At 40.6% G+C, this 25,761-nt stretch overlaps 1 protein-coding gene across 1 annotated transcript in view; it reads left to right on the top strand.

Moving 5' to 3' along the window:
• The window catches only part of RFX3 (regulatory factor X3), a 261,190-nt gene that overhangs the window by 173,163 nt on the left and 62,266 nt on the right, over positions 1 to 25,761 (top strand). Inside the window, exons 5-6 of the mRNA XM_054986134.1 lie at positions 11,326 to 11,400; positions 24,167 to 24,348. Coding sequence (XP_054842109.1) covers positions 11,326 to 11,400; positions 24,167 to 24,348 — 257 coding nt within the window. The remainder of the gene's footprint in view (positions 1 to 11,325; positions 11,401 to 24,166; positions 24,349 to 25,761) is intronic.

Genomic DNA, 25,761 nt, shown 5'->3' with positions numbered 1-25,761 from the left:
AATAGGAGCTTGAAGACTGAAAAGTGATCCCTTTCCACATTCATTCAGCACATCTACTCATGATTTTTAGCATCATTTCTAAAAGCTCAGAGAAGAAATCTCAGTATAGGCTGACTATTATGAGAAATGTATGATATGCAAAGCCAATGTATGATAGGCATGTGTAACAGTATTCTATCTAAGATAAAGTATTGGAAGTCCTAGACTGACATTATTAGTCAACATAGGATTTCACTAGCAAGTCATTATATACAAAATGTTTATTTGCAGCTATGGACATATCATTTCAGAACTAGAGATGTGAAGCCTTGGGAATTTTGCCGTCCTTTTTCTCATTTTTCTGATGGAAAAAATGGAAATTTGGGAGTACTGACAAGAACTTTTAAATATTTTCTCTTTTAGAATGAGTGAAATGCTTTTAAAGACAAGGTGGGCAATGCTGTAGAAATATACAGCTCTCAAATGCGAGATGCATTTCTGCACCTAGAAGGATACCTAATCTTCATGAGGGAAGCATGCAGGGCTGTTGTCCTTTCAACCTGACTCTTCCCTTGTGGGTTGACCTTTTCACCTCTCCCTCAAATATACTTCCACATTGGGTAACAAGTAGCTTCCTGGAGGGAGAAAACAATCAGAAGGATGTGGAACAGAAACTGTGCGCCAAAGCTAAGATTTTTAGGAAGGGAGACTGAAGAATCGAGACAAATTGGGGTGATAAGAGATTATGCTTTAGATCTATTGGGGACACTAAAAACCAGTAAGTTTCCATGTCCTGACAGCATACACCTAGGAGTCCTTGGGGAACTCAAATATGAGATTGTTGAGCTACTGATCCATATATGTAAGTTATCACTAAAATCAGCCATTGTACCAGAAGACTGGAAAGTAGGGAACCAGGAAATTACAGGCCTGTTAGCCTAATGTCTGTCCCAGGCAAATTAATAGAAACTATAATCAAAGATAAAATTATTAGCTACATAGAGGAACAGAGCCTGCTGAGGGAAAATCAGCATAGATTCTGCAAATGCAAGCCTTGCCTCACCAATATTTTGGAGTTCTTTGAGAAAGTGAACAAGCTTGTAGATAACGGCAACCCAATAAACATTATTTACTTGAACTTTCAAAAGGCGTTTGACAAGATTCCTCACCAGAGACTCCTAGGTAAGCTTAATAATCATGGAATAAGAGGACAGGCTGTCTTTTGGATTAAAAATTGGTTAAACAACAGGAAGCAAAGAGCAGGAATAAATGGATAGTTCTTACTAGACATGGGCACGAACCAAAAAAATTTAACAAACTAGTGGTTCGTGGTTCAGTGCCACCAACAAACCCAAACTAACAAACCAAAATGAACATTTCCCGCTGACGAACTGGTTCGAGGTTTGTTGGCGTCAGAATGGCCCCTGTTGGACTTAATATTCCCAGGGAGTGTTTAGCAGGCTCTCCTCCAGCCAGCAACCAAGTTTGGTCAAGATTGCAATAGGGATCTTGGAGTTATACCCTCTCCAATCCTAGGCCCCCAAGAAACTCCCATTCGATATAGTTAGAGTCACCAGTTGACGTTGGCCCAGTGTACAAGGGGTTGGCCATCAGAACTGCCTATCAGGGTTTGCAGGGATGAGATTGGAGTGCCCATGGCTACAGAACACCCCCTTCCCCCTCCCTCCCCCCGGGTGTCTTTTCCCATGTAACCAATTGTAACCAATTTGCAGCTCCATGCAAGGAAAACTTGCTGATCAAGGTAAGCTGGGCTTCGATTCGAGTTTCCAGGGCGACAGAAGGAGTGCAGACAGAGTTCAGGCATTCTCCCAGCTCCGTTTCCAAGGAAATTAATTGATGGTGCCTGACAGTCTGGCTTCCCGAACCGCGGGTGAACTCAACGAACTGGGCTTCCAACAAACACTGGTTTGTCAGCCATGGACCCTCACAAACCGCCAGTTCGCAAACAGACAATCAGGCGGTTCGTGGGTTTTATTAGTTCGTAATGCGGTTCGTGCCCATGTCTTGTTCTTACAGTGGAGAGAAGTAAGCTATGGGGTCTGACAAGGATCAGTATTGGGGATGGTGCTATTTAATTTTTCCATAAATCTTCTGGAAGTATGGGGTAAATAATGTAGTGGCCAGGTTTTCAGATGACCCAAAATTATTCAGGATAGTGAAACCCAAGCTGACAGTGAAGAGCTCCAGGAGGATCTCTACAAATTGGATGTGTGCGCAATAGCATGACAAATCAAGTTCAGTGTAGGCAAGTGTTGTGGTTAATAGGGGTCATGTGAGGACTTGTATGCTTTAGTGCCCCCCACACACACATGCACACAACTGTCTCTCTCCTGCTCCTTTCAGCCCTGGAGCAGGCAAGGACCTTAGTGGCTTCCCCCACTCTGATCTGGGAGTCAACTAGGGAAGGCTTAGAGCACACACACCCCTTTCCCTTCAGTGTTACTAACAAATAGAGATGGGCACGAATCGAATTATGACCCAAAAAAACCCACAAACCAGGCCAGTTCAAGGTTCATGAACCAGTGGTTTGTGGAAGCTCGTTTCCATGAACTTCCACGAACTGGTCTACTGGTTCATTCAGTTTGTAAAGGGGCAGTTTAAATGACCACTTCCCCAGGGAAATGGCCATATAATCTTTTTCTGTGGCTTGCAAGTGGCAGATCCCTTTAAACTATCAGCTGGCAGGCAGCAGGGGGCATTCCCCCCCTTGCTGCCTGCCAGCTGATAATTTAAAGGGACCTGCCACTTGCAAGCCACAGGACCCTTTAAACTGCCCAACCACTACCTCCAGCCTGAGCCCCACACTTACCTTGCCCTGCGGGCCCACGGAGTCCACCCGCAAGGGGCAAGAAGGCCATTTTTTGGCCTCTGCTGCGGTGTGGGCCCGCAGGGCTGCAGCAGAGGCAGAAAACGGCCTTCCTGCCCCTCAGGAAGGCTGTTTTCAGTCTCCTCCACCACCCTGTGGGCCCATACAGCAGCAGAAGAGGCCAAAAACGGCCTTCCCGCCCCTCACGAGAGGAGGGGGAGGATGCAGTGGGCCCACAGGACAAAGTAAGTGTGGGGGGTGGGGCTGGGGGCTGAGGTTTAGGCAGTTTAAAGGGCCCGGCTGCTTGCAAGTGGCAGGTCCCTTTAAACTATCAGCTGCCAGGTGGCGAGGGGATCCCCCCTGCCACCTGCCAGCTGATAGTTTAAAGGGACCTGCCACTTGCGAGGCAGGAAAGGGCCCTTTAAACTGTCAAATATCCCTTTCCCTGCTGCTGCTAAGCAGCCGGAAAGGGGCATTTAAACACCACGAACTGGTTCATAAACCTGCCCCAGTTCATGCCAATTTGTGGTTCCTGGTTCGTGAAAACCCATGAACCTCATGGTTCAGTTTTTTTGTGGTTCATGCCCATCTCTACTAACAAAGCCCCTCTACTGGTGCAGGTGTTGCCAGTTATGAGCTTGAGGAATGACGACCTCAGTTAAGTAAAACAACTGCTTTATTAAACAGGGGCAATTACTAAACAGGTGGAAAAAGAAACGATTGTGAGAAACAGTTTAATAGGGCATTTACAATCAGTAGGCAAAATGAACACACAAAGGAGCCAATAGAGAAAAATTAAGCCTCCTATCTTATCTTCCTGGACCCTACAATACCTGGCCCTTCGTGGGTCCAACCCATCCTCCATGTGTCAGAGAACCTTTCCTGTTAGTGACATCTTTGTCACTCAGCTTCTGGGAGAAGAACATTTTCCCCCTCTGGGGGGGGCTATATTACTTTTCTCGTGGTCCAATCTCAGTGATGATTGGCCTTCCTTTTCCCTCCATTTTTACTTAGTCCAATCATAAAGCCAAGAAGGATCTTTGGATATTTAGGCTTGCATGGGAATTGATAGCCAGGCCTATTGGAAATTTGGTAATGGGGCAAACCTCTAGGAGATTGCCTGTCACCAGCAGGCACCTGAAAACCCTGGGCAGGATGGGGAACCTAGAGAGGTGAGGGCCTTCGGCAGGGTGTAATGCTATAAAGTCCATCTTTCAAAGCAGCCATTTTCCTCATGGGATCTCTGTCCTTTAGAGTTGTAATTCTTAGAGATCTCCAGGCCCCATCTTTAGTTTGGCAACCATAGTGTATAGATGGAATGTAGGCACTACTTAGAGACCCACCTTTCCTGATGTCCAAAACACAGCAAGAAGACTACAGTGTGTGATGGATGGACTGAGCCCCCCCCCCCCAAGCCAAAGGGGAAGGGAAAAGGGGAGAGAGGAGATCAGACCAATCATCATGCCAGGGACGAGTCTAGGGGTGGATGGAGGAAAGGCGAATGTAAACATCTGGATGGGAGTCAGACCGGGCATTTTCTTACATTGAGGAAAAAGTTGTGGGAAACAAGCATTCACTTAACTCAGGTGAACCCTTGGATAATTCTGGATCATCACGGAAGGTATCCAATGCTGTGCATAAATCAGAAAAACATCCATCTCAGTAGATAGCTCAATGAAAGTGTCAACTCATTGTGCTGCAACAGTGAAAAAGGCAAACTGTGCTGGGGATTGTTAGGAAAGTGAATGAAAATAAAATGGCCAATATTATAATGCCCCTGTATAGATCTATGGTGCAGGCTCATTTGGAATACTGTGTGCAGTTTTTAATATATCTCCAAATGGAAATGGAATAGAAATGTCAGAATACAGATGGAACATTTTATCATATGTAGTGGACATGTAAGAAAGCAAGAAAATATTGGACAGAGATAAAGAGATGCAAAATGTATTAAAACTTAAGTTCATGATGGATCCAAAAAAGATACTATTAAATATTTTACCAAGTAATATTCCAAAAATACACAGTGAATTATTTAAGTATATGGCGGCAAGAGTAATATTTGCAAATGCCCAGACCTGAAGGAATGGAAGAATAAGCTAAATGAATATGCGACAATGGCAAAATTGACCTTGTTCAGAATTTCAAGAAAATGAAAATTTTTCTTTAATTATATAGCTGAAAATTAAGATGAAAATTGAATTTAAACAGAGAATGCTAGAAGGGATCAGAATGATAGAAGGAAAGAGTTAGGTAATATATGATTATAACAAAATGTTACTAGATTTGAAGATAGTTGGGAAAGAGGGAATAAAGATATTTAAATAGAAGTGAAATATTAAAAGTAAAATTTAAGTAAGTTCTATGTAAATATATGATTTTGAATATAAATAATTATAGCTTATACTTTGTATATATGTAAATTGAAATAAATAACAATAATAAAAATATATATCTCCAAAAGGACATTGCAGAGCTGGAAAAGGTACAGAAGAGGGCAACCCAGATTGGAACACCTTTCCTGTGAAGAAAGACTAAAGAGTTTGTGACTTTTCAGTTAAGAAAAGAGAGAACTAAGGGAAAGACAAGGTTTATAAAATTATACATGGGGTAGAGAGGTTGGACAGAGAGCTTTTTCTCCCTCTCCTATAATACTAGAACTTGAGGGCATCTGGTGAAGTTGATGGGTAGTAGATTCAGGATAGACAAAAGGAAATACTCAACAAGTGATTAAAATGTGCAATTTGCTGCCATAGGATGTAATGATGACTACAGGCATAGACAGTTTTAAAAGGGGGATAGACAGAATCATGGAGGATAGGTCTATCATTTGCTACTATGCATGGCAACTAAAGGAAACCTCCACATTTAGAGGCAGTGAACTTCGGAATGCCAGGAGGCAACTTCAGGGGAAGGCTGCAGCCTCTATGCCCTGTTGTTGGACCTTCATAGTAACTGGTTGGCCACTGTGTGAGACAGGATGCTGGACTACATGGACCACTGGTCTGATCCAGCAGGGCTCTTCTTATGTTCTTAACTCTTAAAAGTTTTGTTGAGAACTGATCTCTCTCTAACCAGTAGCCACAGAAGGAAAAAGACATCATCTAGCTGTACAGATATTATTATTGACCCTTTATGTGACATTTTTTCTGGCCAAGTAATATATTTTATATTATTTACCACAAGGTTTGTGTTTTCTGTTTAAACTCCTTTTTTATAGTTTTCAGATAGCAAAAATTACATTTTCTAAAGCATAGAGTACATTGGCTTGCAATTTTCTTTGAATACATTTTTTTTACATTTTTTAATATTTATATTATATTATTGTATTATATATATATATATATATATATATATATATATATATATATATATATATATATATATATATATATATATATATATATATATATATATATATCCATAAATATGTCATATATATGATTTTATATGGAAAGTAAGATAAATGATACATTTATGTTGTTAAAGCAGTAAATTAAAATTAGGTTTGATAGTAAATATTAGATTTAATAGTTGATAGTACATTTCAGTTTCCCCCCCAAATTTCCATTTTTTCTGGCCAACCCCCAAGATGGAAGAAAACCTTTTCTCCCCATAGCTTCACAATTTACAGAAATTGTACATCTTTATTCAAAACTGCAGAATGTTAAGAGAGTTTACTCCCTCTCATGAGCTACATAAACAGACAAACTTACCCCATATGTACACTCCTCTCTCTCTCTCTCTCTCTCTCTCTCTCTCTCTCTCTCTCTCTCTCTCTCTCTCTCTCTCTCTCTCTCTCTCTCTCTCTCTCTCGTTTTCTACATGAGAACAGGCAACTAGACACTGGACATTTTCAGTGGTAACACTTCTCCTTTGGAATGCCCTCTGCCTTGAAGTTCATATGGCACCTACTCTGCTATTTTTTAGGTGTTAAGCAAAAGCATGTCTTTTTACTCAGTCTTTTAAATAAAGAGGTCTGCCTTTTAAAGTTGTTTTTATGGTTTACTTTTAACCTAGGGACTTTTTTATGGATATTTTAGGCTACTTGGTGTTACTGGGCCCCTACCCCCCATTTTAGCAGTTTTTTAAAAAAAAAATATTTTCCCCTGTTCCATTTAAGACCCTTTGAACACGATTACCAAATCTAAAGAAGCAAGCAGGCATGCAGAAACACATTACTGTACACTGTAGTGCTCTGAGTTGCTACACTGGGGATCACTGCTGTACTAATAAAAATGATTTTTTTAAACTAGAAGTTAATCAGTGATAATGAAAATGCACTCTCTCTGACCATACTCTGTAAATAAAGGAATAATATCTATTTATAATATCACAACACTATATAGACAGCTCAGTTTTCATTTTTCCCTGTCAGTAAAATTAATCATTCAAAAGCTCTTGCAGCATTATTTGCCCACGCAGATTCTCTTTCCTCACCTTTTCCTCCTAGTTTGGATCTATCAGACGGCTTTACTTAGTCTTGTAAAGTTCCTCACCTTACTGCAGCCCCCATCCCACATGGCTTTTATTCATCAGGTCTTGTGATCCTCAGCAAGATTTGGGGGGGGCTGATTAATGGGAACCTCACTTTTTTCATCAGCAGAAAAGCTTGTTAGATCCAACCTACTATATTTAGGTGTAAGAGAGCAAGACCCACCGCTACCATTCCATGCACCATTCAGTAACAACAGCAGTCCTAGATAAGACTCCTTACATTAAATGTTGGGAATGCAGTTACTTATATACTGTTCATACCCCCACAACCAACATTTTTCACAGACATTCATTAATTTAAAAAGGGGGCTGGAGTAGGGTTGCCAAGTGCTCACCAGTTTGCCACTCTGCCTGCCTAGCAATCAGCTAGAGGAGTCAAACCGCCCAGCAATCCACCCACCACCAGCAGACATCTCGGGCAAATGGGTGTGCATGTTTCCTTGCCCTGCTGTGATGACAACACTTCTGGAAGTGACATCATTACATGGGGCAATAGTGTGCACAGGGGATAAGACAGTAAGCACTGCAAACCCCCCTCCCCCATCCACCCCCCTGACCTCCCAATGGTTGTCAGGATGACCTGGCAACCTTGGACAGGAGTGATTGGTAAAACAATAATAAATCCTAATGGGAAAAGTTAGAGTGTGCAAAAGAATAGCAGAGTGGGTGTCAACATTTTGTACTTCTTTCTTGATAATGTGCCTTAGTCCCAATTAAAGAAGGCAGATGGAAGCATTTTACCCATTTTTGTTCTGTTTGATTGTGTATGTGAACATGTGTGTGCTTAAGGAAGAATCAGAATTTCCTTCCAAACTTAGGATAATTGGGGTGGACTCAAGGTCAGGTTTCTGCAGGCACAAGGAGTTCTTCCCATGGAGCCAACTTTTGTAGCTCTCCCCCCCCCCCGCCCTCATTAGCAGCCTGAAGTACCCCCAAAAATTTTGCTGCTGGGGGAGTTAGGCCTCCTGCAAGCAGGATTTTGTGGTCCATTTCAGGCAGCCATGGGAGTAAGGATCTGCCAAAGTTTTGCTCTGACAGCGGAGGTTTTTGTGCCCACAGAAACATACCACCCCATTACATTTACATGCACTGCCCCTCCAAAGAGCTCAAGGAGGTATAGACGGACCTGCTTTTCCTATCTTATTCCCACAACAGCCCTGTGAGATAGTTTAGGCTGAAAAACAATGATTTAGTTGAAGATCACCCAGTAAACCTATGATTCCTTGGATATTTAAATCTTTCCATTCCATGTCTAACATTACACTGGCAATGGGGAGGATAAGTGCAACACAACAATCAGTGGACCCATCTGCCTTACCACTGGCTCAATCTCCTCTTTTTGGGACTTTCTGAAAGTGAATCTGAAACTAAGTTAACTGCTCATCTAACCTTCTCTCCCCTCCCCTACTCAATCCAGCTCCATCTAGTTGGACTCTATCCCTCCCTTCTGAGCAAGAATTAGTTTGCAATCGTTAAATTGGGAAGATTTTTTAAAATGAAGTTGTAAGTAGAATTTTATACACCAGTTGTCCTTCCAGGGGATGTATTTGCACCCCTGTTATTTATGGCCGTGCCCACTGAGATGGGGGAAAAAATCTTCATCAGATACATTAAATTCTGTTGCTGAAAAATCCTTCTAAATGTATATGCTGGTGAATAGAATTGAAGACAGCAAAGCCTCCTATGATGCTTCCTGTCTTTCATGAGCTCTTGGCTACCTGCAGATATACAGAAATAGTTGTATCATACTTTTCATAAATCAGGTGTTATGGATATCCGTAATGTAGAATTGCTCTTGCAAAAATATTCTAATTGTGCCATAACAATTAGAATTGTTAACAGTTAGAATAATAACACTACAGCGTGGTGTAGTAGTTAAGAACGGTAGTACTCTAATCTGGAGAGCTGGATTTGATTCCCCACTCCTCCTCTTGAAGCCAGCTGAGTGACCTTGGGTCAGTCACAGCTCTTCAGAGCGTGATTGTTGTGAGGATAATAATTAGAGATGGGTCCGAACACCAGTACTAACTAAAAAAAAACCACAAACAGCCCAATCTGCTGTTCGTGAACAAGCTGTTCATGCGGCCCCATTCTAAACGAACAGGTAGTCATTGCAAGCCTCTTTTGTTGCTGTTTGACAAACCAGACAGTCTGGCACCTGCAATCAATTCCCATGACAACTCAGGCAGGGATTGTCTGAACTCTGTCTGAACTCCTGCGGTTGCCCTGGAAACCCCAATCTAAGCCCAATTTAGCTTGATAGGCAGATCTTCCTTCCAAGTGTGGACTGGAGCTCCAAATTTGTTACAAGAGGAAAAGACCAGGGGGGAGGGGGGCTCCCAGGTCTGGCTTTGAGGGAGAGACAGCTGCTGTTAGAGAGACAGGGTGAGTGCATTGGAGCTTGAGTTTTCTTTGAGTGTGGTGGGATAGAGATCTACACCTTCAGGTTCCATGGCTGCTGCCAGGCTCTGGGGCCAAGCTATTATTTATTATTGGTACATTTCCTGCAGCCTGCTCACGTAGGGTTTCTGGGAGTTGTGCAGTAGAGATCTTGATGGCTGGAGGAGAGCCTGCTGGCCCCCACGAACAATGAACATCTTCGTGAACAGGATCATGTTCGTCAATGTTCGTTGTTCGTTGTTTGTGGATGGCAACGAACACCATGTTCGGGGGTTTTTCTGTTCGTGCGCATGTCTAATAATAATAACACTTCATAAACTGCTCTGAGTGGACGTTAAGTTGTCCTGAAGGGCGGTATATATATTGAATGTTGTTGATATATTATTGAATTTCCAAACTGCAATTTCTCCTAATGCACAAAATTTCCCCCCAAAATAAATTTCCTTTTAAATGTAAAATGAAATGATGGCAGGTAACTGTCATAATGCAATCAGGAATTACTGTGTGTATTTTAATATGAATGTTGCTCCTTTTTGCGCAAAAGCTTTCATAAGAACTGAGAGCTTCTCCTGATTTTCCCTCAAGCTGCAGCCCCTCTCCCCATATTTCAGTTTGTTCTCAACTGTTACCTGACACTCAGAAGCAGCTTTCAAGGGACACAGGTTGCTGCAAAAGAAAGGGAAAAGATCTATTTTATTAACACACTGACTTCATGGTCATAGAACCCAAACTATTTTTTTATATTTCAGACTCTGACAAATCATGTAACTTTTATTCTATGGTTTTTCTTATAAATGGGTTTTGTCATCTTTATCAATACAAATGAAATTGTTATGTATAAAGATGTCTATACAAAGCTAGGATCCAAAGAAGAGGCATGTTTTTTGGACAAAGGTGCACGCACATCTGGAGCTTCGCCTTCTTCATTTTCCGCACATCAGATTCCATTGCTTCAGATATAAGGCACTTCTTGAACTGAACAGTAGCTTTACTCTTTGGTGGCAATGGCTGTGGCAAATAAGCCAAGCACCACTTTTGTGTATTCTCTCTTGCTCACCAGCATTTTTCTTTGAATTCTGGCAAGGATATTAACCCAATGAATAAATTATGATAGTTTACTAACAATTTAAATAATTAATTTAATGAAGATATTCATTATAGTTGACATTTTAATAATTGTTAAGCAAGAGATGCATAATACAAGGTTGTAAGGCCAAAAAATTTACTCCCGGTCAAAAATTTCAACTTTATTGTATACCTTTCTCCTGGAGGTGCTTTTCTGTTTTGTATGAATTTAAGCTGTTCAAAGATTCTTAAATGTTTGCTTTGTAGCTTAGCTATAAATGACATCCTCTTTTCTATAATGGAGTGGAGAGGGAAGTGGTCTTTCTGGGAACTTTATCTTTCATTTTTTTGTGGAAGCTGAATAACCTTTGTGGGAGCTGTTGCTAAATTTGCTTGTGTAAAGATTTGAAGATCATGCCCTCAGTAAACTGTAATTACAAGCTATCTTTGAACTAGAATTTCTTTTTGAACTTTAGACAATCTATCAAAATTTCTGTGGTCATTCTTTTTATTACTATCTTGTCTTGAGCCCTTTTTTTAATGACATCTATTATCAGATTGAAATGGCGATTGAGACACTACAAAAGTCTGATGGTCTGTCCACTCACAGAAGCTCTCTTCTCAACAGCCATGTAAGTTGCCTCTTCTTCATGTAAACTAATCCCTTGCTTGTTCTGCATGCTTAGCCTGCCTTCTAAATGCCTGTTTTGTTTTGCTGCTTATTCTGTTTCTGAATCTTCTTTTCCATTTTTAACCTTACACAGCATCTCAGTGCTGTATCTTTCAGGCAAAATGTCAGTGCAGCAATTTGTTGAGTACTTTGATTTCCTAACTCTTATAATAATTGTATGTTTTTGAAGCTCCTATAAGAGGTTAAAAATATAACTATTGAATGAAATCATGGACTTCATGCTGTTAAACCAAATATGTATTGTGCTGTTATTTGAACAAGAGAACCATACTATAATTGCAGTTGACAGGCTAAAATAATTTAATTGCTTCATCTATAATTGCTAGTTTCTAAAATTCCATCATAGTTCTGTTTGACCAAGGAACAGAACCCTGGATGGAGTATCCCAGTGAAGAGGTGGAACTGAATAGATAAGAGCAGATGTTTTTCCAGCATTGGAATAACCAGGGGAAATGTCTGGCTTCCATCTTCTCATGTCCCCAAGTACATCTCTGTCTTCCATATAACTGAATGGTTACCATTCACTGCTATACAAACTATTAATGTAGGTAAATTGATGGATAGCCATGAATTCACTGATTGAAGTTCTGTAGCAGTTCATCTGTGCACAAAGCCCCTGTTAGAGCCCTTTCAATTTACAAGCATTTCTTCGTGCACAATCTTCCCATCAAAGTGACAAAGGTTTTCCTAATTGTATAATATAATTACGGCTGCCAATCCCCTGCCCGGGGTAGGGGATCCCCTGTTCCCATCTCCTTCCCCCGACCCCACTTACCTGGCCAGCGCAGGGGCACGCCCCCCACCGCTCCACCTCCCCACACCCCACAGTGGTCCAGTTTCGGGCTGAATTGTGCCTGCGGAGGGGCAGTTCAGCCCTTCAGCAAGCGTGGGAGCACTCACCAGGCCACCTTTTGACCCGCGTGATAACGGCACTTCCCAGAAGTGGCATCACCATGCTCACCAGGAGCATATGCGCGCATAGTGTGCATGTAAGGAGGGACACTGGACGCTGCAGAGGGTGAGTGCCAGGATCCCAGTCCCCCACCAGGGGAATAGAGGGACCTGGCAACCCTAAGTATAATTGAGCATAATGTGATCCGATGAAGGCTATCACTTCATTTGTGAGCAGAAGATGTGCTTCTTTAGCTATATCCCTGTATATTCTCTGCTCCTGGGGTTTCAGGAGAGACTGTAGGAGTGTTGAAAGCAGACAAGTCCACTCAGGGTGTTCTGGATCTGCCCGTTCAGCTTGATCCAGAGCCTATTGATAAACGGGGCAGAGATTTTTCCCTATGGATCATAGTATGCCTGGAGCTATGATTAGTTCAGTTCATAGGGATCCTCCTCCATTGAGGATTTGTTCTCTCTCGGAGGAGTCTTCCTCCCATGTCAGGGCAGGGCAAGAACAAGTCCTGACATTTTCCAGCATTCTGAATAGCCCTCCCTCCACCAGCCCAAATTTTCCCTTTATCCAAAAGTCCAGAAATATGGTTAATTCTTCATTCCACTTCATTATTCTTGAGTCATTAAGCCTATATTTTCTAGTCCCTTAATGACAGGAATGTTTTCCAGATTTAAATTTGAAATTTTAAAAAGCTTAAAAATGTGAAGTTACGTAACTTCTACATGAGTAAGGAAATACAAATAAAGATTGGTATCTTAAACTTTGGCCGTTTTCATGCTACTAACCTGCTTCAGTAACGTTGCGAAACGTCGTGCAAAAACCGTGGAAGATAGCATCTTCTCGCAAGAGTTTTGCGCAATATCATGAGACGCTATCTTCCGCGTTTTTTGCGCAATGTTTCACAACGTTACGGAAGCTGGTTAGTAGTTTTAAAATGGCCTTTGTTTATGTCAAAAAATACCTTTTAAAAGCCGTTAAGAATGTATCTGTTAGCATATAAATAGCCAGCTGTTGAAACATATACAAGTTAAATTATTTGGACTTTTTCTAGATTGCCTTTTGTTAAAGAACAAGCTTGTGTAAATATAATTATACTGTCACAGTGCCTTTTTGCTATTTTCTGAATGAAGGAAAGCAAAAAAGTTATTCTTAAAAAAATACATAGTACTTAATTAAATTTAAATTTACTTTAACACTGCTCATATACTAATATTTCCCAACAAAATTATTCTTTCATAGATTTAATTATTCTTTCAGTGATTTAAAACTGAAAATCTCTTATTATGTGAATATTTCTTTTTTAAAATAAAGTGAGTAACTAAATCTTCTTGTAAACAAAACAATTAATTTAAAAATATATTTCCATTATTTTGAGACTCGTTTTTGAAATGGGAGCATTTAAAATTTGCTTAATTAGGTGCAACTCTGAGAAACAGCTTGTTTTATTTATCAGCCAAATGCAAATTGAATTAATGGTGCAACTTTCCAAAACCTAGTATATCAATCAACATAATCCACAGGGTTTACAAATCCCTTCTTTTGATTTCATTTGAATGTTACTGTAAGACCTTTTAGTCTTTTGGTTTTATTACAAGAAAAAATGGGCTGTTTGGCTACAAAAAGGAAGAAGCCTGGTTTGATAGTAAAACAATGATTATTTTTGCTTCTGAGTAGTTCCTTACTCCAAAATGCAGTTTGTGAGAGTTAAAATACTGTTTAATAAGATTTGGTCAGTGCTTTTAACACCTTTTTAAAAATTGAATCATTATACTATTATCTATACTTCAATTAACCCCAACCAATTTGTTTCTTTGTGTATTGGACAATTTGGCTATGAGTTTAATTGATTAAGTATGAAGTTGGGAAGATGGTGAGTACAGATGGATACTGTTTTTGCATAAGTTTGAAATAACGGCTCCTAGACTCAACTGGGAGCCCCGGTTGCGGGCGATGCGGGGGGGTGAGGGGTGAGACTGCATGGCGGCCGCCATGATGTGGAGGGGTGGGGAAGGACCAGGGGCCAGGGGAGCATGCCAATGCACATCTGGTGCGGGCCCCTGGTCTGGGAAGCTGGCCACCGCCCCTCAGCACTTGGCTCGTTGCGGCATCCCACCCAGCCCTCCCTTTTGTCAGAACTTTGGAGTGTGTAGATGGTGGATTGGGCATTGCACTGATCCATTTGGGGGGAAACAGGGCCCTCAAGCTCAGTTTCCCTATTATGGGGATCCCCATAAGGAGTCTGGGGAGTGAGGAATGGCCGGTGCATGCCCAGTCAGGGGCTGTCAGTCCACCTCACTCCCAGGTGGCAGGGGATGTTTCACACAGGGGTGTATACCCACGTGGCATCCCAATGGCTGTCATCCCATGGTTCCCCCTTTCAGCAGGGGTCTGAGGGGGCATGTGGGTCATCAGCATGGCAGGCGGGTCAGCCAATGCTTGGATCAGTGCCCTTTGCGCACCTTTGCTCTCTGAGCTGTAATCTCAATAAAGTTGTGGCCTCTTTACCTCCAGCACTGTGTCTGTGTGTTTTCATCGCTGTGCCCCCTCCCCGCTCTCCTCCCCCACTTAGCACTTGCCTGCAACTATAAAAAGCAAATTAGAACATGTTCACATAGTAATGGATTGCAATATAATTACTTTCCAAGTTATAGGTATTTAGCACCATCATAGCAAAATTTTCAATAAATTTCTAACAGCATGGTCTTAAATTATTAACTTGTATTTTCTACAAAGAATTTGTATATTAGTCTATTAATGCTTTCTCACTTTTATAGGGTTGTCAGGTCCCTAGGGAACCAAACAGGGAGTGGTGGGCACCAGGGGTGACAAGCAGTTGCCTGTGTATGCAGCAGCAGAAAATGACAATTTCCACTGCGACAGAGATGTGCCAGGTCATACTGGGGCCAGTTCTCTAACAATAGGCCCTAGACTTAAAGTTTTGGGCCAGTTTTTAGAGAATTGGCCCCTCTTGATTCTATATTGTGATGGAAATGACATCATTTTCCAACACCACTGATGGGTGCATGTACACTTTGTGTACAAGGTTCAGGCCTTCCTTCACTGTTTCCAGATGCCTCCCCCCCAGCAGCCAGGTAAGCAATGTGGAGGGCAGAGGATGGTGGCAGGGGATACTTCTCTATAGTGAGGGACCTGGCAACCCTGCATTTTTGTGACATTATTTTGATATCCATCCCATTTATTTGCAGCATGTGACATACAGTTGTACATGCATCTGAGCCTGGAAATTCTGTTTAGCTTTAATGATAGTGTATGTTGATAGAACACTTCTGCATGAACTTTTGCCAAACTAATCTGTGGTTTATCATAGAAGCATTCACCTCATACTGACTTAGGCAAGGTGAAGCTTCTATGTTGTCTATCCTATACTAGCAAGAGAGCAATTAATTTACTTATCCTTGAGGGGGTCATACCTCAAATTTGTAGGACATGCCTGAATTAGTGACACACATCTCTATCGTAAGGCAGTTTTGTTCTGAATTTAGACTGCTGTTAACAATGGCATCTGCAGGTGACAATGAATTTCTGTCAAAGTACAGATTATTGGTAAAAAACGTCTTGACTGAATTTATGTAGGAAAAGCACCTATATGCTGTATTTAAAACTTAATTGGGAGATGCATATTTTTTTTGTAATTGCTCTTCAGTCTTTCCCTTTTGGTAAACATCAATTACATATCTCCTTTAATCTATTCAGATTAATTATAAAGAATAATTTTTTAAAGTTTAGAAACTACTTTTCTTGGTTTCTGTCCTCAGATGTGCTGTTGTCAGCTCATTAATGAAATAACCTTTTAATACACAAGTTAAAGGTTACCATTTCCCATGTATGTCACTCATGCCTTGTGATTTCATAACTGTGAATAACATTTAAAAGATGCTTATGAATGACCAGTCTAAGCATGAATTTGCATCAGTGACCTAAAACTATCCACTTTTAAATTATGCTTTAAAAAAAGCAAAAACAAAATCCTCTTAATTAAAATAATTCAAAATTGTTAAACATATCATTGTCATTTTTGTATTTATGAAGTGCATTATGTGCTTTAGAGCATTCTAAGTATTTCATATACATTATCTCTGTAATTCTTAAAGCAGCCTTGTAAATTTGGCCAGCATTATTATCCCTAAATTAGAGATAAGCAACTGAAGCTGAAAGGCAGTAGTTTACCCAAGGCCAATTAATAAATTCCTAGCAAAGAGGGGAACTAAGTGACAGATTCCCTGAGTTTTACACCCGTGTCTGCTGACTCCATTTTTAATTGATTTGTAGTTTTTTTAACACAAAGCTGCAAGGCCCCCTTCAGAAAGGCGTGCAAAATAATGGTAGTAAACCATTGGGGAAGAAAAGGAACTTTGGCACATGTTATTATTGCATATACTTCAATAATAGATATATGCAATAGAAAATTGCAAGCAAAGTTCACAAAAAATCATGCAGTCAGTATTGAATGATTCTATAAGGTTTCAAGATGGCGGCACGAGTGGAGGTTGAGGGTTGGGCTCTGCTGAAGCTGGGTAAATAATTAAATAACAACTAAATAATAACTACAATTACACTAAAAGATGACCCGAGGAAACAGCAAACAGAATCATAGGCGAAAGTACATGAACTAGAGGCCCCTTGGCCATCATCGGGATAGATATTTAATCATTTCAGCCCTCTTTCCGGGGAGGAGGTGGACAGGATTCTGCAGGTAGTAAGGCCTACCACATGCTTCCTGGACCCATGTCCGTCGTGGCTGGTAAAAGCCAGTGTCGACGGATTGCGGGGTTCCTTGGAGGTGATTGTAAACTTGTCCTTGAGCTCTGGAGTTTTTCCCAGGGTACTAAAGGAGGCTGTGGTGCAGCCCCTTTTGAAGAAATCATCATTGGACCCCACCGACCCACTCAACTGCTGCCCGGTCTCGAACCTCCCATTTCTAGGTAAGGAGGTTGAACGGGTGGTGGAGAAACAACTGCAGAGTTTCCTGAAGGAGACCTCGGCCCTAGATCCCTTCCAGTCTGGTTTTTGCCCAGGACACGGGGTGGAGACATTGCTGGTCACCCACATGGATGATCTTCGCAGGCATCTGGATCGAGGCAGATCGGTGCTGCTGATTTTATTAGATCTTTCAGCAGCGTTCGATATGGTCAGTTACGACCTTCTGACCCACTGCCTCGCTGATGTGGGAATTCAGGGGACAGAGTTACAATGGCTAGTCTCCTTTCTCCACGATCGGGGACAGAGGGTGGTGCTGGAGGAGACATTATCATCCTGTAGGCCACTAATATGTGGTGTGCTGCAAGGGACTATACTCTCCCCATTATTATTTAATATCTATATGCGCCCCCTCGCCCAGTTGGTGTGAAGCTTCGGGCTTGGGTGTCACCAATATGCGGATGACACCCAGCTGTATCTGTTGTTCAATGGCCGGCCTGGATCAGCCCGTTGTCCTAGAGCATGCTTTTGAAGCTGTGGCTGGATGGTTGAGGCAAAATTGGCTGAAATTAAACCCTGCGAAGACTGAGAGCCTGTACTTGAGTCGTGGAAACATGGATTTGGGACCCCGGCTTCCTACACTCGATAGGGCAGTGCTTACACTAGCTCCAAGAGTTAGGAGCCTGGGGGTGATTCTCGATCCCTCCTTGACAATGGAGGATCAGATTACTGCAGTTGCCAGGTCTTCTTTTTGTTACCTTCAACAGACCAAGCAGCTTGCCCCTTATCTTTCATCCCGTGACTTGACTACATTGGTCCAAGCAATGGTTACCTCTAGGCTGGACTACTGTAATGCACTCTACGCTGGGCTTCCCCTGAACCTGATCTGGTGGTTACAGCTGGTACAGAATGCAGAGGCACGGGTCATCACTGGAACACAGATATGTCCGCACATAATGCCAGTATTGCACCAGCTGCTCTGGTTGCTGGTGGAGTACCAAATCAGGTTCAAGGTTTTGGTACTAACCTATAAAGGCCTACGCGGACTGGGACCGGTGTATCTGCAGGACCGCCTCTCCCCGTGTGGACCCCAGAGGACTCTTCGCTCGAGCAATAAACATCTATTAAAGATCCCTGGCCCTTGGGATGCCCGCCTGGCATTGACCAGGTCCAGAGATTTTTCAGTCCTGTCCCCAGCCTGGTGGAACACTCTGTCCAATGAGACCAGGGCCTGGTGAGATTTATTAGCTTTTCGTTGGACCTGTAAGACAGAGCTGTTCCTCCAGGCATATGGTTGATGCGAGGCGGTGCCCCCTAGCCGGGGGAGTATAGCATATGCCCTCCCTTCCAGTGACACCTTCCATCTCTCACATATTTCCCTGCCAAATGGAGATGGCTAAAAAGGTGGTCATCCAGATTATGTGCCACTGTGTCTACATTTATATATATGTGTGTGTGTGTGTGTGTGTGTGTGTGTGTTTGTTTTAATCTATGGTATTTAAGGTGTTTTATGTTTTTAAATGGTATAAATTGTGAAATGTGATTTTAAACTTCGTTGTAATCCGCCCTGAGCCTGCTGAGGTGGGGAGGGCAGAATATAAATCGAATATAAACAAATAAATATCCTAGGAGGAAAAATAGTTCACTAGGGCTGCTAGGTGGGCAGCTTCCCACCCTGGAGGTCTATGATCCTGCGGCCACTCCATGGAGCAGCAGGAACAAAATGAGGGATAAAAATCAGCATTGGTGATACCATGACATCACTTCCAGTTCCAAAACTGGAGTAATATCACACCAATGCCAGTTTTTGAAGTTTATGCCCCCTTTCTTGAGATCAAATTACTGCATACTGATGCAATTAAAATGTTTGTACCATACCTTTTCCCCAGAAATTGAGGTAGCTTGAAAAGTATTACCAAATTGCAAGAACAAGAATAATGCCATAATTCAAGAGCATATATAACTAATCTAATTAGTGTCTCATGCACAAGTATCCTCTGTAACCCTCTACTACACAGATCTACCACTTCATTAGTTCTAAAGAAGGCTTTCGGAAATTGGGCACCTTTACATGCCTTATGGAAAATGGGAGGTAAAGATATCCTCTGCACCTCTTCAGGCAGACCGTTCCAAAGCATTAGTCCTGCCACCAAATAATGCTCTTCCCTGAACCAACAAGAGCATATTGATTTGCAAAAGGGCATAGAAAGGAGGAGGTCATCCAGTGAATGTGACTGGCACACAGGGGTATATTAGGAGATAACTTACAAGAAAGATATAACAGTAAGAATGTGCACTTAGCAACAAAGCCAACCATGGCCGTTTTACATGGCTAAAACCTCTGGAAAAGTGCGCAAAACTCACGGCACGATGGCATGTTCATATCGCAATTTCCCATTGAATGGCATGATGAAGATGCTGCCGTGCCACTAGTTTTGCGCGATTTTCTGGAAGCATTAACGGGCATGTGAAAACAGCCAAGTTTTTCCATCAAGAGCTCCTCTAACGTCTTTATTGATCTGTCAGGAAAAGCTTAGGTTAAATCTCTCTGGTCTAGCTTCTTTCTATTTTTGGTGACTGAGAAGTAGTGGCTAGCATAAGATCATTCAGTGAGTTCATGGTAGAGATTTAAACTGGGGCCTTCCTGATATACAGCTCAATCTCTTTATCATTATACTGCAAAAGTTCTCTTAGTTATGCTGCTAGTAATAAATTCAAGAAGTTGCTATTTTAGTTGATATAAATACTAGAATTAAAAATCATGTGATGACCTCTTCAGAATCTGTAGTTCTTAGTTAAAAATTGTAACTAGGGATGTGCACCAGGGAAATAATCGGGTGCACCGGGGCCACTTTGGGTTTGAGTTACTGGAATCGCTTTGGTATGCTTCTTAATGATTTGGAGCATACTGAAGTGAGACCCCCTGAGCCTCCCTTCCCCCAACCCCAACCCCACTTACCTTTCCTGAAGGCTGGAGCAGGCGCCTCCGCTGCGGCGGCAGTCAACAGGTTGGTGGAGGCCACAGCCGGCGCCTCCGCTGCCTGTGCCGCCACTTCCACAGCCGCCAGGATGTCCCAGGTAAGTGGGGTGGTAGTGGGAGAGAGCCCTTTAAAAAGGCGCCGAAGCTTCCCAAAGCGACTCGAATCGCTTCGGGAAGTTTTGATTCGGTATTTCTGAATTGGGACCATCATACTGGCCCCAATTCGGAAATACCAAATCTTTATAAATCGGGCCAAGTTCAGGTTTTTTTTCCAAACTGGGAACCCGAAGCGCACACCCCTAATTGTAACATTTACATGACAGTGATGTTTTATCTGATTGACTATACAGGATACTTCGTCTGCCTTGTATAGAGTGCTTGTCATCATTTTTTTCTACTAAGTCATTTTAATACTGTTAAATAGGCAAGTTGTTCATGTAGCTATTCAAGTATTTTGTGTTATCATGAAATGCTACACATTTATTTCATATTAGCATTAATTTTGAACTGAACTTTGGTGATACTTGAAACTGAAGTACTTGTATGTCTTAAGTTTGAATTTTATTAGTTATTCCAGACTGAACATGGACTTCCATGTGTTCTCTGAAATCTGACATTGATATCATTAATAAAATAATCCCATTGCCATTTGTATTTGGGTACATTGATGCTACATGAATTCAGAACAATTCTGCTAAAGATTTGTGCCTTCTGTTCACTTGGAAACCAACTAGATGTGGGATGTTTATAAATACTCCTTATCAAAACCTTCCATGTTATAAGTCTCTAGATATAGGAATCATTCAGATATCTTTATTTAACTTTAAAGTTTTGATTCTCTCTTCTGTTAGAGTGATACGCCTTTCCCCTTAAATCTCTGCAACAAAAGGGTCCAGAGACTTATTTTTTTTTAAAGAAAGCTGGGAGAGTCAGATAAACTGTTATACATTTAATTACAACATTAATTAATATTCTAGTATTGATTTTTTAAAAATCCTCCCAGTAGCAGGGGGAGAAAATGGCTGTCACATGAACAATGTCAGGGAAAATGGCTGCCATGTGGACAGGAAAGTCTGATTTTTCCCAACCATGCAATAGTAATTCAGGCTTTGCTGCAATCTTTCTCAAAACTTCCAAGCAAACCAGGCTTGAGAAATGTAGGAGAAAAGCCAGGGAACCCCAGGAGGCATGTGAATGTGTCAGTTTTATAGGGAAAGGGGGTGGAGGGAAGCTGCTTCCCAACAACCTTGAACCTGGAGCAGATAACCTGTGTGGAAATCGCCTTTTTTACCATTCCCTCATATATTGGTTATTCTAGCATCTCACCTATCCCTCAAATATAACAATTTAAAGATTTCAATTTCTTTTTTTCTCATAATTGTTTTTATACAAAGCCATGTTTGGCTCTGGGGCCATAGGTTGCAGACCCCTATATTAAATCATCCCACTCAGCCTTTTGGGTGAAGACAAGGTGGCAGAAGAGACAGGAAAGACAATTTTCTCTACTTTCCTCCCCTCACTGCAGCTGCCTGTGTTATATGGCTGTTTTGTCCCCGAGGAACAGCATAACACCCAGTATCAACATTTTGGTGCTTGCTAGGGGGAAGGTGAAAGCAGGAAAAGTCTGCACTTTTGGTCCATAGATCTGTAATTTTTGCAAACACATAATATAGAATGTGCTTTCTAACTGATATATTAACATTTTCCTTCCTGCTTCCAATATTCTTAATTAAAAATATTTACAAGGCATAGCTAGTTACCACTGTAATTGAATGTGCTACACTTTGTCACTGGTAAGAGTAGGTATGTAAAATTTCCAGAAATTTTGACACCATAGAGAAAAAAGGCTTATTTCTGCAGAAATTTGGGGAAATTGTGGTACATATTTTACTGCCAAATCAAAACTTCTTTTACTGCTTTAATGACCTAAAATGTATCCTTATTTAACATAAATTATACTAATTTGCTTATTTATGTAATTGAAAAAATATAAATACCTTAAATGCAGATCTCCAGGCAAAATTTCAAATATACCCAGCTATAGGGGACCAATCACCTCACCTCTCAGTTCTGGGCATTGATCACAGCCCCTCCAGCAACTAGGCAGGCAGGACGCATTCCCTGTCTTGTGAGACCGAAATTATTCCCAGAGGCTAGGCTTTCCAATCTCAAGGTTCATTTCTGGGATATACCAATTCACAAGACATCAATTCAAGACTCAGCTTAGTAAAAGATAAGTTTATTAATTAAGGAGTGTCTCCAAAAGCATGAAGCACTCTTACTCAAGACAACAGACATTAAAACAAGAAATCCTTACTGTTGCTACATATTAAAACTGCCTATTTAAAACCTGAGAACTAGCTACCTAAACATCTCTTAAGTGGTTTCCATTGTTGCATATCTCACCCATCTGTTAGAAAGTAAGCCCTCTCTCGTGTCTAGTTGATTTAGTAAATAAAGATGTGCTGAGGTTATGGAATAGCATGCAGCTTTCAGCTTCTCTGTGGCATACTTGCATCACGATGAAAACTAATCAAACTGGGTGAGCTGAAAAGCCATCTTTTCACATCTCAGTGAATCACATGGCAGCTCAAGAACCAATCAGGACTAAACTGTTAATTGGTGTTACAGCTGTGTGAAAAACTAAGGCGTCAACACAGAGCTCTCTGAGAACAGTCAGTCTCTCCAAGGTTGGATTTCTGGTGAACTAAGAGATTTCTCCACAGGTGTTTCCAGTCAGCTGTGCAAACACATTTCTGAACTAGGCCACAAACATTGCCATACTTACAGTCCTGAACCTAATTCAGCCATTTTCTCTCCAAGACCTAGTCCCAGGTTAACAACTTCCATATACTAACATTTGTGAGTGAGCTGTGAACTGCTGCATCCCGTTACTACCTTAGTACATGTATCTTAATCTTTGCCATCGTGGAGTCAGAAAAAAAGTTGAAATTAGAAAGCACAAATTTTGTAGCAAACAAAAGGGAATATAATATTTGGAAAAAATAGTTTCATGTAGATGAATATTTGGATATCAAGTTAATATTGTAGAAATAAAAAGTTGTATTTGGACAGAAATAGTCTCATACAGCCACAATATATAGTAGTACTAGCATATTTGGATATCATTTAAAATTATATAGCATAGAAAACACTGAACTCTAAATACTTACCATATAGCATATTTATTGTTGCCAAAATTATTCATGTTTTAAAAAATAAACATTTCCTTGAAAATATGCTGTGTGTGTCTACAATACAGATAAGAATTATTATTTAATACTGCAGATAAAAATTTCAAGGTATACATTTGGAGTGACAAAAATATTGTCTTAAAAAGCATTTAACGCATTCAAAAATATTTCATAGGCGTTTTTTTCAGTGTTTCTCCAGATGTCACAGTTCTGAAAAGTCCTGGTAGGGAGGAATAGAAAAAGTTTTTCCCTCAAATGTCCGTCCCCGTCCCCCCAAGATCTTCACATCTCTGGACAGTTGTAGATTTAATCCATAATTTTCCATTGTTTTATTATAAAATATAAATTTTGCTCAGTCAGTAAATAATTTTAAACTTACTAATCTGAGCTTTTACATTCAGTATTGTTTAAACTCTGTCAGGAGCTAACATGTTACACTAAAGTGTATATCAAAGACATGAAATTACAATTATGTCAAAGAAATAAATACCAAATGTCACAAGTGTTACAACTCTTTTCCCCTGTATTTGTGATATTAGTTTAAGAAACTGAAACATTTGGCTTTTCTGTAGGGAATTATTAGGGGTGAAAAAGTTATTAGCTAAACTTTAAGAATTATTTTGGTATTTGTGAAAGTATAACTTTCTGTAAAGGTGTGTTTTTCTCTCTCCCCCCGCCCCATTTGAAATAGCTCCAGTGGCTTTTAGACAACTATGAAACAGCAGAAGGAGTGAGTCTCCCTAGAAGCACCCTCTACAACCATTACTTGAGACACTGTCAAGAGCATAAATTGGACCCAGTCAATGCTGCCTCTTTTGGAAAGCTAATAAGGTCAATTTTCATGGGCCTACGGACCAGGAGATTGGGAACCAGGTTAGTGTAAAAAACAGAGTTTGGAACTATAAGAGAGTTCCCGCAAAACATTGAACTCCAGTTAAAATACGCTTTTTTAACATTATGATCTAAATAAACTACAGGGGCTGTATATTCAACTGTGTTCTAAGCACCTTCTCTAATCTCTATAAAATGTTGGCAAGTTACCAATTTTCTATCTGAATTTATCTCAAGTTTTTAAAAATATAGTGCAGAATAGGACTGCATGTGAGTTAGTGAATATTTTACTTATTTATATTTATTTATCTATGTTACTTATAGTCTGCCTTTCTCAGACTCAAGGGGGATTATGTAGTATAAGTCAATATGAAAATTGACTTGGGCATTCAATAAACAATATGATAGAGTAAGGACAGCAGAAATTTGAAAACAAGCAGCAATCTAATACAGAGCTGAAGAAAAAACAAAAAACAATTCTGAAAGAAAACATAACACAAAACTATCCAGTAGAAGCATACTTGTATCTGCTGTTTGACAGTACAATCCTACCAGACTTATAACCTTCTAAGTCTATTGAAGTCAATGGGCTTAGAAGGATGTACCTCTACATAGGACTACACTGGAAAACACCAAAGATCTAACAAATGGAGATGGTATAATGCAGGGGTAAGAAAAATAGTTCTTACAATCTCCACTTTGTTTTCATCCTAAACAAATTATTGACATTTGTTAATATCACAAACTCAAGCTGTCCTTGAATCAAAGGTGTGAGATTTTCAGAAACGTGTTAGACAATGAACATTAACAGTACAGATTAGACTACAAGGGAGCTTGTGCAGTAGTTGCAATGTGTTTTATGTAACACAAAGCAATAATGACCCCAAATATCACTGCATGGGGAAAAAATCAAACAGCATTTGGAGAATAAACAATCTAGCAAAATGAATGTTGATGAAAGCTTCTTATTAATTGTAGTAAACATTTTATACCAGCTTCCTTTTGATGATGATGTCATTAAAGAAAACCTACACAACATATTTTAAAGGCGAAAGATTTGTGATTCGTACAGCTTTTACAACCAAGGGATAATGAGTAAAATTAGACATATTGGCTGCAATCCTGCATTCAGGTTAGGCTACTTAAATTCTATTGATTTTAATGGAATTTATGCAGACGGTGAATAGTATCTGAACCATTAGGTCCATTAGTCTTTACAATTAAAAATCCCTCGTTTTTTCTAACATCTATTGGAATGCAAAACAAGAACTGTGAACAGGACAGTATGTGAAATGATTATAAAATATGTTCATTTGTAACCAATTGCAGTCTATAAATATCTGAGATTCAGCTAACTTTCCCTTCCACATAAAGAAGAAAATTTGCTTGCTCCCACACCAACAAAATTTAGCGTGGTAAAAATGTCACATGATCTCATTCATATCGCTCTGGGAC

The sequence above is a fragment of the Eublepharis macularius genome, chromosome 8, assembly GCF_028583425.1.
Source record: "Eublepharis macularius isolate TG4126 chromosome 8, MPM_Emac_v1.0, whole genome shotgun sequence".
Taxonomy (NCBI): domain Eukaryota; kingdom Metazoa; phylum Chordata; class Lepidosauria; order Squamata; family Eublepharidae; genus Eublepharis; species Eublepharis macularius.
Note: the sequence above shows the minus strand (reverse complement) of the source record. Positions and strands in the feature narration are given on the sequence as shown.